The 13,198-nt window shown below is 49.5% G+C and overlaps 1 protein-coding gene across 2 annotated transcripts in view; it reads right to left on the bottom strand.

The window, feature by feature from the left end:
- The window catches only part of Ap3d1 (adaptor related protein complex 3 subunit delta 1), a 55,908-nt gene that overhangs the window by 13,015 nt on the left and 29,695 nt on the right, over window positions 1-13,198 (bottom strand). For both annotated transcript variants that reach the window (XM_042697040.1, XM_042697041.1), the window contains exons 7-17: window positions 10,986-11,125; window positions 10,768-10,841; window positions 9,090-9,139; window positions 8,090-8,139; window positions 7,163-7,211; window positions 5,935-6,080; window positions 5,523-5,671; window positions 5,209-5,439; window positions 2,583-2,814; window positions 1,451-1,596; window positions 857-998 (exon numbers count right to left, since the gene is read on the bottom strand). In XM_042697040.1, coding sequence (XP_042552974.1) covers window positions 857-998; window positions 1,451-1,596; window positions 2,583-2,814; window positions 5,209-5,439; window positions 5,523-5,671; window positions 5,935-6,080; window positions 7,163-7,211; window positions 8,090-8,139; window positions 9,090-9,139; window positions 10,768-10,841; window positions 10,986-11,125 — 1,409 coding nt within the window. The remainder of the gene's footprint in view (window positions 1-856; window positions 999-1,450; window positions 1,597-2,582; window positions 2,815-5,208; window positions 5,440-5,522; window positions 5,672-5,934; window positions 6,081-7,162; window positions 7,212-8,089; window positions 8,140-9,089; window positions 9,140-10,767; window positions 10,842-10,985; window positions 11,126-13,198) is intronic.

The raw sequence follows: 13,198 nt of genomic DNA, 5'->3' as shown, positions 1-13,198 counted from the left end.
TAACAAAAGAAAGAAAAGCTGGGCGCTGGTGGCTCACGCCTGTAATCCTAACTACTCAGGAGGCTGAGATCTGAGGATCAAAGCTAGTCTGGGCAGGAAACTCCATGAGACTCTTATCTCCAATAAACTACTAAAAAACAGGAAGTGGTGCTATGGCTCAAGCAGTAGAGCGCTTGCCTTGAGCTGAAGAGCGCACAGATAGAGCCCAAGCCGAGTTCAAGCCCCATGACCGACAAAAAAAACAAAAACAAAACAAAAGAAAGAAAGAAACAAGTACTGATGTCCAGGGATGATGATGATGCCCCAACTCAGGAACAGTTCCGAAAGTATAGGAGAAGTGCCTCCTACCCAGAGGAGCCAAGAGAGGGCCTTGGGTCTATCCATCCTGAACCAGGGATCCTAATCATCAACTCTTGCTCTAGATGGCTCAACATGAGGGTATCTCTTCTGGGTCCCCACTTGCAGGACCAAGTAGAGGGGGCTTGTGAGAGGTGCTGCTCCTTTCTCCTAACAAGGACAAGTGGGGGGACCAAAAGTTTCAGCAGAAAAGAATCCAGGGGTCAGGTGATGGGGATACACGGTGGGATTCGAGCTCTTCCTCTTGTCTTTGAGCTACCTTGTGCTATTTAGTACCAAACTTAGACTGAGGTGACAGCACCTATGGACCTCTGTGTGGCAGGTAGCTCCAACCCAACTGTCAAATATCCCCAATGCTTCCAAGAGGACAGCAGGACAGACACTCCTGTCAGCCTACACTACTCCTATAGTGCTATTAGGAACCTGTGCTCTGCCATGAGGTCCAGTCTTAAAGGGATCCAGGTGAGGGGAAGGGAATGAGGTTATAGTGGCCACTCACCCGAGCCAGCTCCTCCTCATCCACCTCAGGCTGCCGATGCCGGACATGCCTCTGCTCCTCGTCATGGAAGATGGCCTTGGGTTTCTCATCCTCAGACTCACTGTCTGAGGGTGGCTCATTGATCCAGGCATCCAGGTCCAGGCTGCACCAAACAAGGTCATGTCAGCTGGCCTGCCCTACCATAATTGCAGACTATCCTGACTGGGGACATTTCTACCCCCTTAAGAATACATGGAGATGTGGGAAGATTGATGGCTGGTGAGGACACAGCAGGGTCATGTGCAGCTCTAGTGACCCTGGAAACTGGTGCTAACTATGTGTTCTGGAAACCCAAGGAAGATCAAGCCATTCCCCAGAGGTCTGGGGTAAGGAGGAAGGGCAGCACCAGGCCCTGTGTGGCTCTATGTAAGTGCCTGAGGACCTGATCCATGGGGCTATCCCCTTACCATCCTGATTCTTTCTGGCTGATATCAGGTCCCAGGATGTAGTCAGACACCCACCCCTAAACCACACCCCAGTCTCTTCCCAGCATTGGGGGATGGCAATATCCAGTTATGGCCACACTTTCTTAGCCCTGGCTCTCTGGGTCCTTACCCTTCAGGAACTGGGACTTTCTTCTGGGCCTTGGGGGCCACTGGGTTCAGCTCCCCAGCAAAGAGAGCACTCACTTCCTCTGCCACAGGCACACCTTTGGCCTGCAGCTTCTGGACATGCTTGACCAGCTGCAAGATGCAGGACGCCTAGGGGACAGGTATTCATAGACAGATGATGCTCAATCTGAGGCCACTTAGTCACCCGGGGGGCTTAGGGGCCAGGTCTCTGGGCCTGCTCTATCTGGCCACTCCATGTGAAAGCCATATATCCACCCATGTCCACAGTTATTTCTAATATTCCACAAAGAATGATCATGACAAGAAGGAGCTTAGGGGGCTGGGTAGGTGGTTCAGCAGTAGTCCTTGCCTCGAATGCATGAGGCCTTGGGTTTGATTCCTCAGTACCAAATAAAAAGAAAGGATGGAAGTGGCACTGTGGCTCAAGTAGTAGAGCACTAGCCTTGAGCTGAAGAGCTCAGGGTCAGTGCTCAGGTCTAGAGTTCAAGCCCCACCACCGACCACCCCTCCCCCCCCCCCCCAAAAAAAAAAGGAGCTTAGCTCCTCAAGTGCAAATATCCCACACCAGATCTGTACCAAGCCAGTAGTGCTGCCTTGTGGAGGCTGCCTCTGGATACTTGCTCCCTACTGGCTCAGCAGGAACATGGCAGGACTAACAGACCCAGCTCCTCAGAGTGCAGGGATCACAGGCAGCAAACTGTACATAGCTGCCTTTTATGCATCTCTGAGTTCAACCAACCACACACCTACTTCTTTCTGGAGGCAAAGGCACTTCTGTATGTGGACTGATTCATTAAGAACCCATAGCACCCTCAGAGGAGAAACCAGGAGAAATCAGGCTCCTGGGCCCTCAACTTCCTGCTGTGCACAGCTGACAGGAAGCAAGGCCCCACCTCCTAGACCCTGCGGCTACGTATGAGGCTGCCTCTTAGGTCCATCACCCCCAAGCTAACAGACTGAAGTACCAGCTGGAGCACAGGTTGTAACACAAGTATTTTATCAACCCATTTTGGGAAAGGGACAAAAAGCCCTGTAACTGGCTGATGCTAGGGACAGAGCCTTAGAAATTGGCCAAGCTTTTCCAGAGTGAGGTTTTCCATATACAGGTTCCTTACCCGCTCCTGGACCTCCAAGTCTGCACTTTGCACAAATTGGGGCAGCCGCTCCACCATGAGCTGGGTCACCTCCTGGGCTGCCTCGGCCTCTGCTGCCTGTTCCTGCTGCTGCAGGATGGATGCGTACAACTTGACCACATTCTGCACGTACACTGCCTGGATGTGGCCAGGCAGGGTGGTGACTTTGGGGCGTAGCATGGCTTCAAGGGTTTGATGGGGCTCCTGAAGGTGCCTGGGGGACAACGGCCGCATGAGACAGCTGTGTACACCTGCCCACAGAACCTTGCAAGCAGGCAGGGATAGGGAAAGAGAGCCCAGGGCTTCTTACCCAATGGGCAACCTTGGGGAGCTCTTGTTCCCTAAGCAAGTGCCAGAGCTGAGAGGTGGGATGGGGAAGGTCAGGAACCATAATGGCATGTAAGGGGACACAGCTGAAAAAACAACAACAAAGGTGTAACAATCATAGCCTAGGTACCAGAAGTGGGAGAAGGGAGCCTGGGGAAAGACCTGGCAATTATAGAAGATCTGTCTGGCATGACTCAATGTCATCTGATTTTTTGTTTTTTCTTTTCTGTGACCAAAAATTGTTCATTGTTAGCCAGGTACCAGCAGCTCACACCTGTAATCCTAGCTACTCAGGAGCTTGAGATCTGAGGATCATGGTTCAAAGGCAGCTGGGGCAGGAAAGTCTGAGACTCTTATCTCCAATAAATCACTCAGAAAACTGGAAGTGGTACTGTGCTCAATAGCAGCGTGCTAGCCTTGAGCTGAAGAGTTCAGGAACAGCGCCCAGGCCCAGAGTTCAAGCCCCACGACTGACAAAAAAAAAAAAAAGAAAAGAAAAGGAAAAAAAAGATCATTGTTAAATTTCTCATGGCAAGATAATGGCAGCTGGGCATCACTGGCTTACACTTGTAATCCTAGCTATTCAGAGGATTGAGATCCAGAGGATTGTGATTTGAAGCCAGCCTGAGCAGGGAAGTCTGCTATATTCATCTCCAAAACAATTATCAAAAAAGGATGGGCTGGTTGGGTACTGGTGGCTCATGCCCATAATCCTAGCTACTGAGGCAGCTGAGATCTGAGGATCACAGTTGGAAGCCAGTCCAGGCAGGAAAGTCTGTAAGATTCTTAAACCACTCAAAAGGCCGGAAGTAACACTACAACTTAAGTGGTAGAACACTAGCCTTGACACAAAGAAGTTCAGAGACTGCACCTAGGCCCTGAGTTTTTCCAGGACTGGAAAAACAAAAAACAAACAGAAAAACACCACAAAGAGTTCCAGTCCAGACCAAGCAAGCTGAATGAATGTGAGCTCCTAAGTTGAAATCTCAGTAACAGGAGGAGGAAAAACAAACCAAACCAATAAGCAAATGAAACTAACAGCAGAAGAAGCACACATCTATAGTTCGGCTAGGCCCCTTGGGGTTCCAGAGGTAAGGTGCCTACACTTGACTCCTGGCCGGGTCCATCAAAGCAGACACTGAACTGATATGGGGAACAGGGTAGGAAAGTCAGGGGTGGTGAAGACAGGACTTGGAGCCTGGCCTATGCTGCTTTCCAGAAATTAGGTATCCAGATTTGTGTGTGGTAACTCCTAAGTTTAAGATGTAACAGTAAATTCACTGTTTTTGTGTTTGTGTGTTGGTACTGGCGCTTAGACTCAGGGTCTCTCAATTTTGCTTAGCTTTTTAACTCAAGAATGGCATTCTATCACTTAAGCCACAGCTCCACTTCTGGTTGTTTACTGGCTAGCTGGAGACAATAGTCTCACAGACTTTCCTGCCTGGGCTAGCTTCAAATTGGGATCTTCAGATCATAGCCTCCTAAGTGGCTAGGATTAAAAGTGTGAGCCAGTGGCTTACACTTTTCTTTTTTTCTTTTTAAACTTGGGGCCTGGACACTGCCCCTTAGCTCCTTTTGCTCAAGGCTAGCATCCTACCACTTGAGCCACTTCTGGACTTTTTTATTTGTTACTGAGGACTCAAACCCAGGGCTTCATGCATGCTAGGCCACCACGCTACCACTAAGCCACATTCCCAGCCCCGTACTTCAACAAGGTCAATGATCCAAGTTTACACCTTGGTCAATGCCTGTCACCTGGCCTCTAGGGCCATCTGTATTCTCAGAGAAGGTTATGTTTCCCATGATGGCAGGGCACTACTCTCAGGACCATGTGGCCCATGCACCTGTCCTACCTGGAACCTGGTACGAGACCTTGGGCTCCTAGCAGGACCTGGTAGGAGACAGGATGGTATCAGCGCCTCACCAGCACAGCCTGCTGTCATGAGAAGCCTCATTTCAACAAGCCATCCCGGAGCTGGGTATATGGAGAAGTTTCTTTGTCACCCACAGGAAGGTGAGGTTAGACCTAGGGAGGGGCTGCAACTTGCTCATCTGGGGAGAGGTCCCAGGCAAAGTCAACTATGAGGGTCCTACAATCTCTAAGTGACTCTATTAAGTCAGAGGAAACAGTAGACAGCAAAGTCAGATCCGTGGAGGGAGGCAAGTGGTCATTAGAACAATACCTGTCCAGGAAGCTATGAGGGACCCTGGACATGTCCCTGGTCCTCTTCTCTCACCCTTGGCATACCAGGTTACCATCACTGGGTCCCATGCCACTTACTCTGAAAACTCCCCACAGATCCAGGCAGCTGCGTAGAGCACCTCGCAGATTCCATTGCGTTGTGTGCTGCTGGTCACCAGATGGGCGCTGTCAAGCAGTGAGGACATCTGGGACACAGCGAACCTGCGAATGGCCTTCACGCGGATGGCCACATCCAGCATCTGGGCAGCAATGAGGTGGCCATGGCGAGTGCCCTCCAGCCGTGTCAGCTCTACCAGGATGCTGATGTACCTGCAGGCAAGGAGACTGTGAGAGGCACCAATGTATACCACAACACCAGTCCACCCCTAAGCAAAGGCCAATGGGGAACAGACCACTCAAAGTTGGTGATATACTGGTAGTTGGATTGGCTACATATATCAATGATCTTGGTGAGCAGCTCATCACGGTAGGTGGTACCCTCAGCCTTGTCCACGTGGGTCATTAGCTTCTTCACAATCTCCATCAAGTTCTTCTTAGATACCTGAGGAGGCAATCATTGTTGAGCAGCATTTTCACAAGTCCATACACAAAAGGTCATGTCCCCACAAGGGCAGAGGCCACAGGTGGAACCTTACCCACATGTAGGTGCACCTGCCCTCACCTCTGCCCTCTAATCAAAATCCACAGGCCCTAGATGGGCCTATTCCCATGTGTGTGTACCCTCTGCTGACTCCAGAAACTAATGGCACTGAGACCACACATTTGAGGTAGAAAGAACAGAGCTGTGGCAGGTAAGACACACACCATGCCATAGAGCAAGTCGAGGGCCCGAAGGCGGATGGATTCATCCTTGTCATCTAAGCACTGTAGGATCAGGTCCTTGTGTGACTGCACAGACTTTGGGTGCGTCTTCAGGATCTTGGACATGGCCAGCAGCCCCAGATACTTCACTGTAGGGAGATCAAGCAGCCATCAGCATGGAACAGAGAAATGTTGCTGGCATGAAGTACAGAGTTGGTGGGTGGGGGTCTACCACTTTTAACTGTCCTGTGGGCCTGAGAACCTGAGCATAGATGGGAGGTTCTCCTGGCTTGCACATGGCAATTAATTGTGGGCCCAATACAGAGTCTCATGTCCCTAGGGCTTACCAGTCCCTACCTTGTCAGCCCACATTTTGATTCTGCAGAGAAGATAGCAGCCAAGCCTGAAGGCATCCAGGCAAGAACAGTTATCTACACCAAGAGCTACAAATGAGTTTTAGGCTCAGGAACCTGAAGCTGGTTCTATGATGGGGTTTTACTGAGAAAGGCTATGCTGCCCATCTACAGATTGTGGATCAGCCACATGGGATTTTGAGAAACCATGCAGGCATAAGCAGTTGTATTCCACAAGGCAGGAGACATACTTTTCATGAGCCCTTTTGGGCTCTAAGCAGAATGACTGAGCCCTGCTGGGTCCAGGCACTCACCAAACCCCTCCCCTTCAAATCACTCATCTGAAACTTCACCGGGTGCCAGATGGATGGTACCAGTCTAGATCCTTCACTAGAACAATCCACAGAAAAGGCAAAGGCACGGCTCTATAAGCAAACCAGTTGTGCAGCTGTGTGCCTTTCTGAAAACCAAGGATGCGTGTGCTAGTCACATGTTTAACTGGAACCAGACCTTTGGCAGTGGCCTTGGTGTGGCTCTGCCCATCTGCTACCATCTTTTTATATGTCTTTGTTACACCTGATGCAGCCCTTCCATGTTTCCTTAGAATGGGGCTGCTAAAGTAACTTCCCCATGAATAAAAGTCTACAGCTCAGCCCAGGAAGTCATGAGAAAACCTGGCTGAGACACAAGAAGGACTGCCCACTGTGTATGGATGTGCGAGGAGGAGATTTGCTTCTGAAGTTAGTGTTAGACTTTTTGTGCTGTCTGTGCAGGAGGACCTCTAGCATCTATAACACTCTATCCTATCCTTTTTGTTCTGATGCTCCAGAGCTGAAAGTACCCACAGGCTTGTGACAGAGGGGTGGGGAATGACTTACAGTTCTGATCGGAGTCTTCTATCAATATCCTCAGCTTCTGAACACAAAGCTGAGAAGAGGAAAACCACCTGGTTACACTTTCCAAAAGTAAGAGTGAACTCAGCTGATACTGTCCCTGGCCCATCACCCCCATCTGCCCCCAACTACACAACCCTATGCAGAGAGAGGCCCTACAGCAACATGGGTGCCATGGGTCTGGGAACAAGGAGGACTGGTGACTGGGGCCACAGGAGAGCAACAAATGCCAGTAAGAAGACTGGACAGCAAGTCCAACAAACCTCCACTAGGCCATGTGCAGGACCCATGAGGGGCAAGTGGAGGTGCACTGGTACAGTGGCACCCTCTGGAGAGAGCTACCACACAGGGACTTTTTTTTTTTTACAAGTGCTGTACAATTAAAATAAACTTGGCTCTGACCATCGCAATGGTCCCAAGGCTAGCTCCTGAGCTACACTCCACAATGGAGGAAGCATTGCACAAGGGCCAGCAACAGGTGCAACTCATGGACAGAGATGCTGTCCTTACACAGAGAAGAGACAGACGTGAGGCTGCTGTGGGGATGGAGCTGTAAGGAGCTCAGCCTGCTGAGCTGACTGGGAAGAGCCCTGGTCACCAGGGGCAGTGCAGTCAGCATTAGCACCAGATCAAGACCCACATGGTATATTCATTCCCTCAGTGCTTCATGTCCCCCACAGGTGCAGAGAATCTGAGTTGGGGCCAGGGCACATGCCCTGCACAGGACAGCAGTGTGGTGAGAATGGAGTGGATAGTGGAACTGGACAGTGTTAAGGTGAGCTTGGAGGAGGGAAGAGGTTCAAGCAGAATGCTCAGCCCATGGAGAAGCACAGATGGCTTGGCCTGGCAGTCCTGTAGGACCTCCAGCCCACTGCAGACTCCATGCAGGTCCTGGTCGGTCTTGGGACACACCTGGATGCTGGCGCTGTGGTTGGGCATGCCGGAGGACAGCGAGATGAGCACTGGAACGGACGGTCCCAGATCAGCCACCTGAGCCACACACCTGACTCCCACATGCATGTGGCATCACCCCTGCCCAGGGAACTGACTCAAGAGGCAATGCCACCAGGCTGGAAACTGTTCAGCCTAATTGTTTCCTGTGTTCAGAAGGTGGCTGCCCTGGCCCTCAAGATGTCTGGAGACCTGGCCTAGGGGCTCTACCTTCCCTGGGAGAAGCTCCAGGGCCTAAACTGCTGTTACAAATGATACAGAGGGGCCACATTTCCCTCAAAACATTAGTCTCTGTGAGCTCCTGAGGAACAGCTCATTGCTGGGGATGTAATGTGTCCTGTGTGACTCCCAGGGAGAGGATTCTAGATGCCTAGTCTCCCCAGCTTCCATTTGCTGTAAAGAGCAGCTTTGAGAATGGCCCTGAGATGAGTCCTGCCTGAACTTCCAGATCTACTTGACCACCTTCCAATGCTGCCAGATTAGGTCCCAGGGGGTGAGAAAGTTCAATCATTTAGGCCAAGGGCTGAGTCAAGCCACAAGTGTGTCAGGGCCCAACACTTAATTACATAGTGGCAAAGTCACACAAATTCTCAGCTGTGCTTCAACTGAGAGAAAACCAATCTGTGGGAGGGGCCTGAAGAAATTGGTAACAGTAGGGTGCTAACCACCAGAAAAGGAGAGTGCTGGGCTGCTGGACTCTGGCTCCAGGTAGATGGGAAACCTCTTACATTTGCAAAGAAACACAGGATGGTATTAGGCTGTGGCTATATCATGAGGGGCAATGGGAAGTTTGAAGAGGGGTGGGCCATCTGACTCCAGGGGAGGCCACAAAGGCCTGGACAGCTCCATCCCTTCCCCAGCTCCTCACTTCCCCAGCTCCATAACCCTTATCATCCAGCCTGGTGGCCTCTCATTAACACAGCCACCCGCCTGGCAGGAGCTATGGTCAGTCTGGGCTCACCTGCAATCACGGTGTTTACACATTCGTAGAGAAGGGACATAGCAGATGTGCTAGAAAAAGGAAGGAAAGCAGTATTTGAGGACCCAAGCCCAACAGCTGCATCAGATGCTCTTAGAGGCTCATGGAGAAAGCATCACTGTTGCCCCTCTCCAAGCCTGGCCACATAGTGAGTCCAAGACTAACTTGTCTTCTGGGGGAGAGAGAGCACAATAGACCCTCCTTATCTGACATCAGCCTGCCATCCTTTCTCACTCCACGGCACAGCCTGCCTTCCTTTTTCCTTGGGTGGAAGGGGCCATGCCAGGACCCTGGCTCCTCCCACATCTTGTCCACAGGCTCTTGAACTTCCGCTTACATCCCCAGACACCTATCCTAGGTCTTCTACCCTTTGCTCCATAGCATCAGCATGGCTACTTTGCAGCATTCTTTGTCCAAAGGACAAAAAAGGTCTGACACTGGTGGCTCACACTTGTAATCCTAGCTACTCAGGAGGCTGAGATCTGAAGATTGCAGTTCAAGGCCAGCCCAGGCAAGAAAGTCCGTGACACTCTAATCTCCAATAAACCACCAGAAAACCAGAAGTGGTGCTGTGGCTCAAGTGATAAGAGTGTTTGTCTTGAGCTGAAGGGCTGAGGGACAATGCCCAGGCCCAGAATTCAAGCCCCATGACCAAAAAAAAAAAAAAAAAAAGGACAAAAAAAGTATCTTCTTTCTAATAACCAAAGACAGATACTCTGAGAGGTTCCAGGACTCAATTCTCAGCCGTTTCAACATCCTCAACATCTCCAGCAGCCTAGAACCCCATGTGACTGAAACTTCTCGAAAAGAACAGGAGGACATTGCCAGCATAACAGCCATGACTTTGACAACTAGAATAGACCCAGAAAGATGCATGGGTGAGCCTGCCCCACCGTGACATCCTCGTGGGTTGAGATTACTACCCCAAATCACTGAACCCCAAAAGAAGGCTGAAGGACAAGAATGCCCACCAGGCTGGCTCACACCTGTAATCATAGCTACTCAGGAGGCTGAGATCTGAGAATCACAGTTTGAAGCCAGCCTGGGCAGGCAAGTCTGTGAGACTCATCTCCAATTAACCACCAGAAAGCTGGAAGTAGCACTGTGACTTAAAATGGTAGAACACCAGCCTTAAGTAAAAAAGCTCAGGGACAGCACCCAGGCCCCCTTCTCTCCCTCTCTCTCTCCCTCCCCACCCCCCCACGAATGTCCACAAGTAGTAGATGCCCATGAGTGGTGGATGCCTACCAGTGGTAGTTCAGTGCCACAGTCTTGGGACCCTGGGCTACCTGGCAGTGTTCTCTGAGGGCTGCAGCCTCTCCACAAATTTGGCAATTTGTTTAAAGCCAAACCTGCTCACACCTGGACACAGCTTCCCCCAACTCTTGTCAAATGCCCAATCAATATGAATGTTGCCAGCAGTCTCCTTTTCACTGCTGCTTTTAGAAGGGGAATTCCAAGGAATAAAAGCTCTGCCCCCAGGGTGCTGCTCAGTACCTGTGTCAAAATTAAACAGGGATTGCCTTCTCTTTTAGTAGGAATCTGGCTCAGTGACTCTGTAACATTCTCAAGGATAGGGAGGGGATAGGAAATGGAGATGGGGTTTCATCTCCAAGGCATCACTGCCCAGAGGTGGCTGAGCAATTGAAAAACAACCTACCTGTGAATCAGGTTGGTGAGAGGCTCAATCAGCTTCTTCCCCAGCCTGGGCTCCAGAGGGGTCAGGGCACCGAACTGCAGGGATAGTAGGGTAAGGACCGGGCCAAATCCCAGTACCACCAAAAAGCGGGGGAAGAGCATAGTCACTGACTGCAGCAGGTACCACATAGGTAGGACCATGTCTCCCAGGGAAGGGTAGCAGCACAGGGTAGTACTTGCCAATTTGATGATTTTGATGAGGACCCAGTTGTTAGTGGATGATGTCATCAGCTTGAAGAAGAGTGGAGCTAGGGACAAGTAGTTCTTGGGGTTGCGTCTGGCCAGCTCACAAATGACATTGACAGCTGCTGACTGGACCCCTGAAGATCAAGAGTGGGACATCCACATCAATGAAACAAACGTCCACACAAACAAGGGGCAAGGTATCAATACTAGGTATCCTAGTTGACAAAAAAACAGAAAATGATGAAAATGGTGCTGTGGCTCAAGTGGTAGAGTGCTAGCCTTGAGCAAAAAGCTCAGGGACAGTGCCCAGGCCCTGAGTTCAAGCCCCAGGACTGGCAACACCACCACCAACAAAAAAAACTAACACAACTGTTTACAAGTAAGCATACACATACTTCTAGCTCTGTCTGCCAAGTGGCCCAGAACTGATGATACTGAAACACCTCAGATCCTAGTCTCAAATATTATTTACCAACAAAGGAACCAGGGCTACTGTGAGAAATAGATTCTTCCTAATGTCATACAATAAAGTGAGCACCAGTATCTCATACCTTAATTTCAGCCAATCAGGAAAGTAGCTGAGAGTCTGAGACCTGGAGGATCGTGGTTTAAAGCCAATTTGGACAGAAAAGCCATTGAGACTCTGTCTCCAATTAACTAGCAAAATGCCAGTCTGGAGGTATGGCTCAAGTGTAAAAAACCAGCTGACACAAGCTGTCATCAAGAAAGATGACCAAGCTGGGTGCCAGTGGCTCAGGCCTATAATCCTAGCTACTCAGAAGGCTGAGATTTGAGGATCTCAGTTCAAAGCCAGCCTGGGCAGCAAAGTCAGTGAGACTCATCTCCAATTAAGCACCAGAAAACTAGAAATGGTGCTGTGCCTCAAATGATAGAGTGCTAACGTTGAGCTGAAGAGCTGAAGGACAGTGCCAAGGCCCAGAGTTCAAGCCCATGACCAAAGGGGAAAAAAGAGAGGGGGAAAAAAGAGAGAAGAAAAAAAAGAATGCTGACCAATAGGCACAAGGTCCTGAGTTCAAGTCTTAGTTTTGGCACACAAAAAATTTTAATTTAAAATTGAAAGGAAATATTCTTTAGGACCCACACAAAGGGGCGGCCCTCAGCCAATGTTTAACAAGTTGGGGACAAACACTATACAGATCATGGCCCACAGAATGGAGATATATTTAGAGTCCATGGTGATTCAAATAAGAGAAGAAATGAGGAAAGGAAAAGGGTTCCTAGCTATTATTGGAGATAGAGCAGAGAACAGAAGAGTACCACTTTCATATCCAGTTAGTGCTAATCACCACAGTCATCACATTTGTTAAATTTTTTTTTTTTTTGGGTCCGGTCGTGGGGCTTGAACTCTGGGCCTGCGTGCTGTCCCTCAGCTCTGCAGCTCAAGGCAAGCGCTCTACCACTTGAGCCACAGCGCCACTTTCGGCTTTTTTCTTTTTGCTTTCGTGGTGCTGAGGAATTGAACCCAGGGCCTCATGTATGCAAGGCAAGCGCTCTACCACTGAGCTACCTTCCCAGCCTCACATTTGCTAAATTTAACAGGAAAAAGCAAACTTACAGTTTCAAAGTATCACCCACAAGATACAGTTATCCCCCAGATCCACAGAGGATTAGTTCCAAGATCATTCCCCACCACATACCAAAATGCACAGGTGTTCAACTCCCTTATATACAATGATGTGGTACTGAACAGAACCTGTGTACATCACCCTCCCTCCCTACTTATTTAGAGACAAGAGTTATTTCATGTAGCCCAAGCTATCTTGAACTCTCAATTCTCCTGCTTTAGCCTCCTGGGTACTGAATTACTCTAGTAATTGCACCATTGTGTGGAGCTCTCAAAGATTTTAAATTACCACTAGATGATTTATATGCGCTACGACACAACACATACGGTAGGTTGGCAAATAGTTGTTATACTACACTATTCAGAGCATAAAGGAAAAAAAATCTGCATCTGTTTAGGGTAAATGTAATTCCTACTGTGTTTGTGGTACTAGGGTTTTATACACAGGGCCTTCCAATTGCTAGGCAGGCACTACTACCACTTGAGCCAGACCCTTAGCCCTCATTGCCTGTTATTTTTCAAATATGGTTTTGCTTTCTTCCTGGGCTAGCCTAGACTATATACACATGGTCCCATTTACATTTCCCATGTTACAGTAATAATAAATGCATCTCATCATGCA

This window comes from Dipodomys spectabilis, unplaced genomic scaffold (assembly GCF_019054845.1).
Source record: "Dipodomys spectabilis isolate Male_0828 unplaced genomic scaffold, ASM1905484v1 ptg000215l, whole genome shotgun sequence".
In the NCBI taxonomy this organism is placed as follows: domain Eukaryota; kingdom Metazoa; phylum Chordata; class Mammalia; order Rodentia; family Heteromyidae; genus Dipodomys; species Dipodomys spectabilis.
Note: the sequence above shows the minus strand (reverse complement) of the source record. Positions and strands in the feature narration are given on the sequence as shown.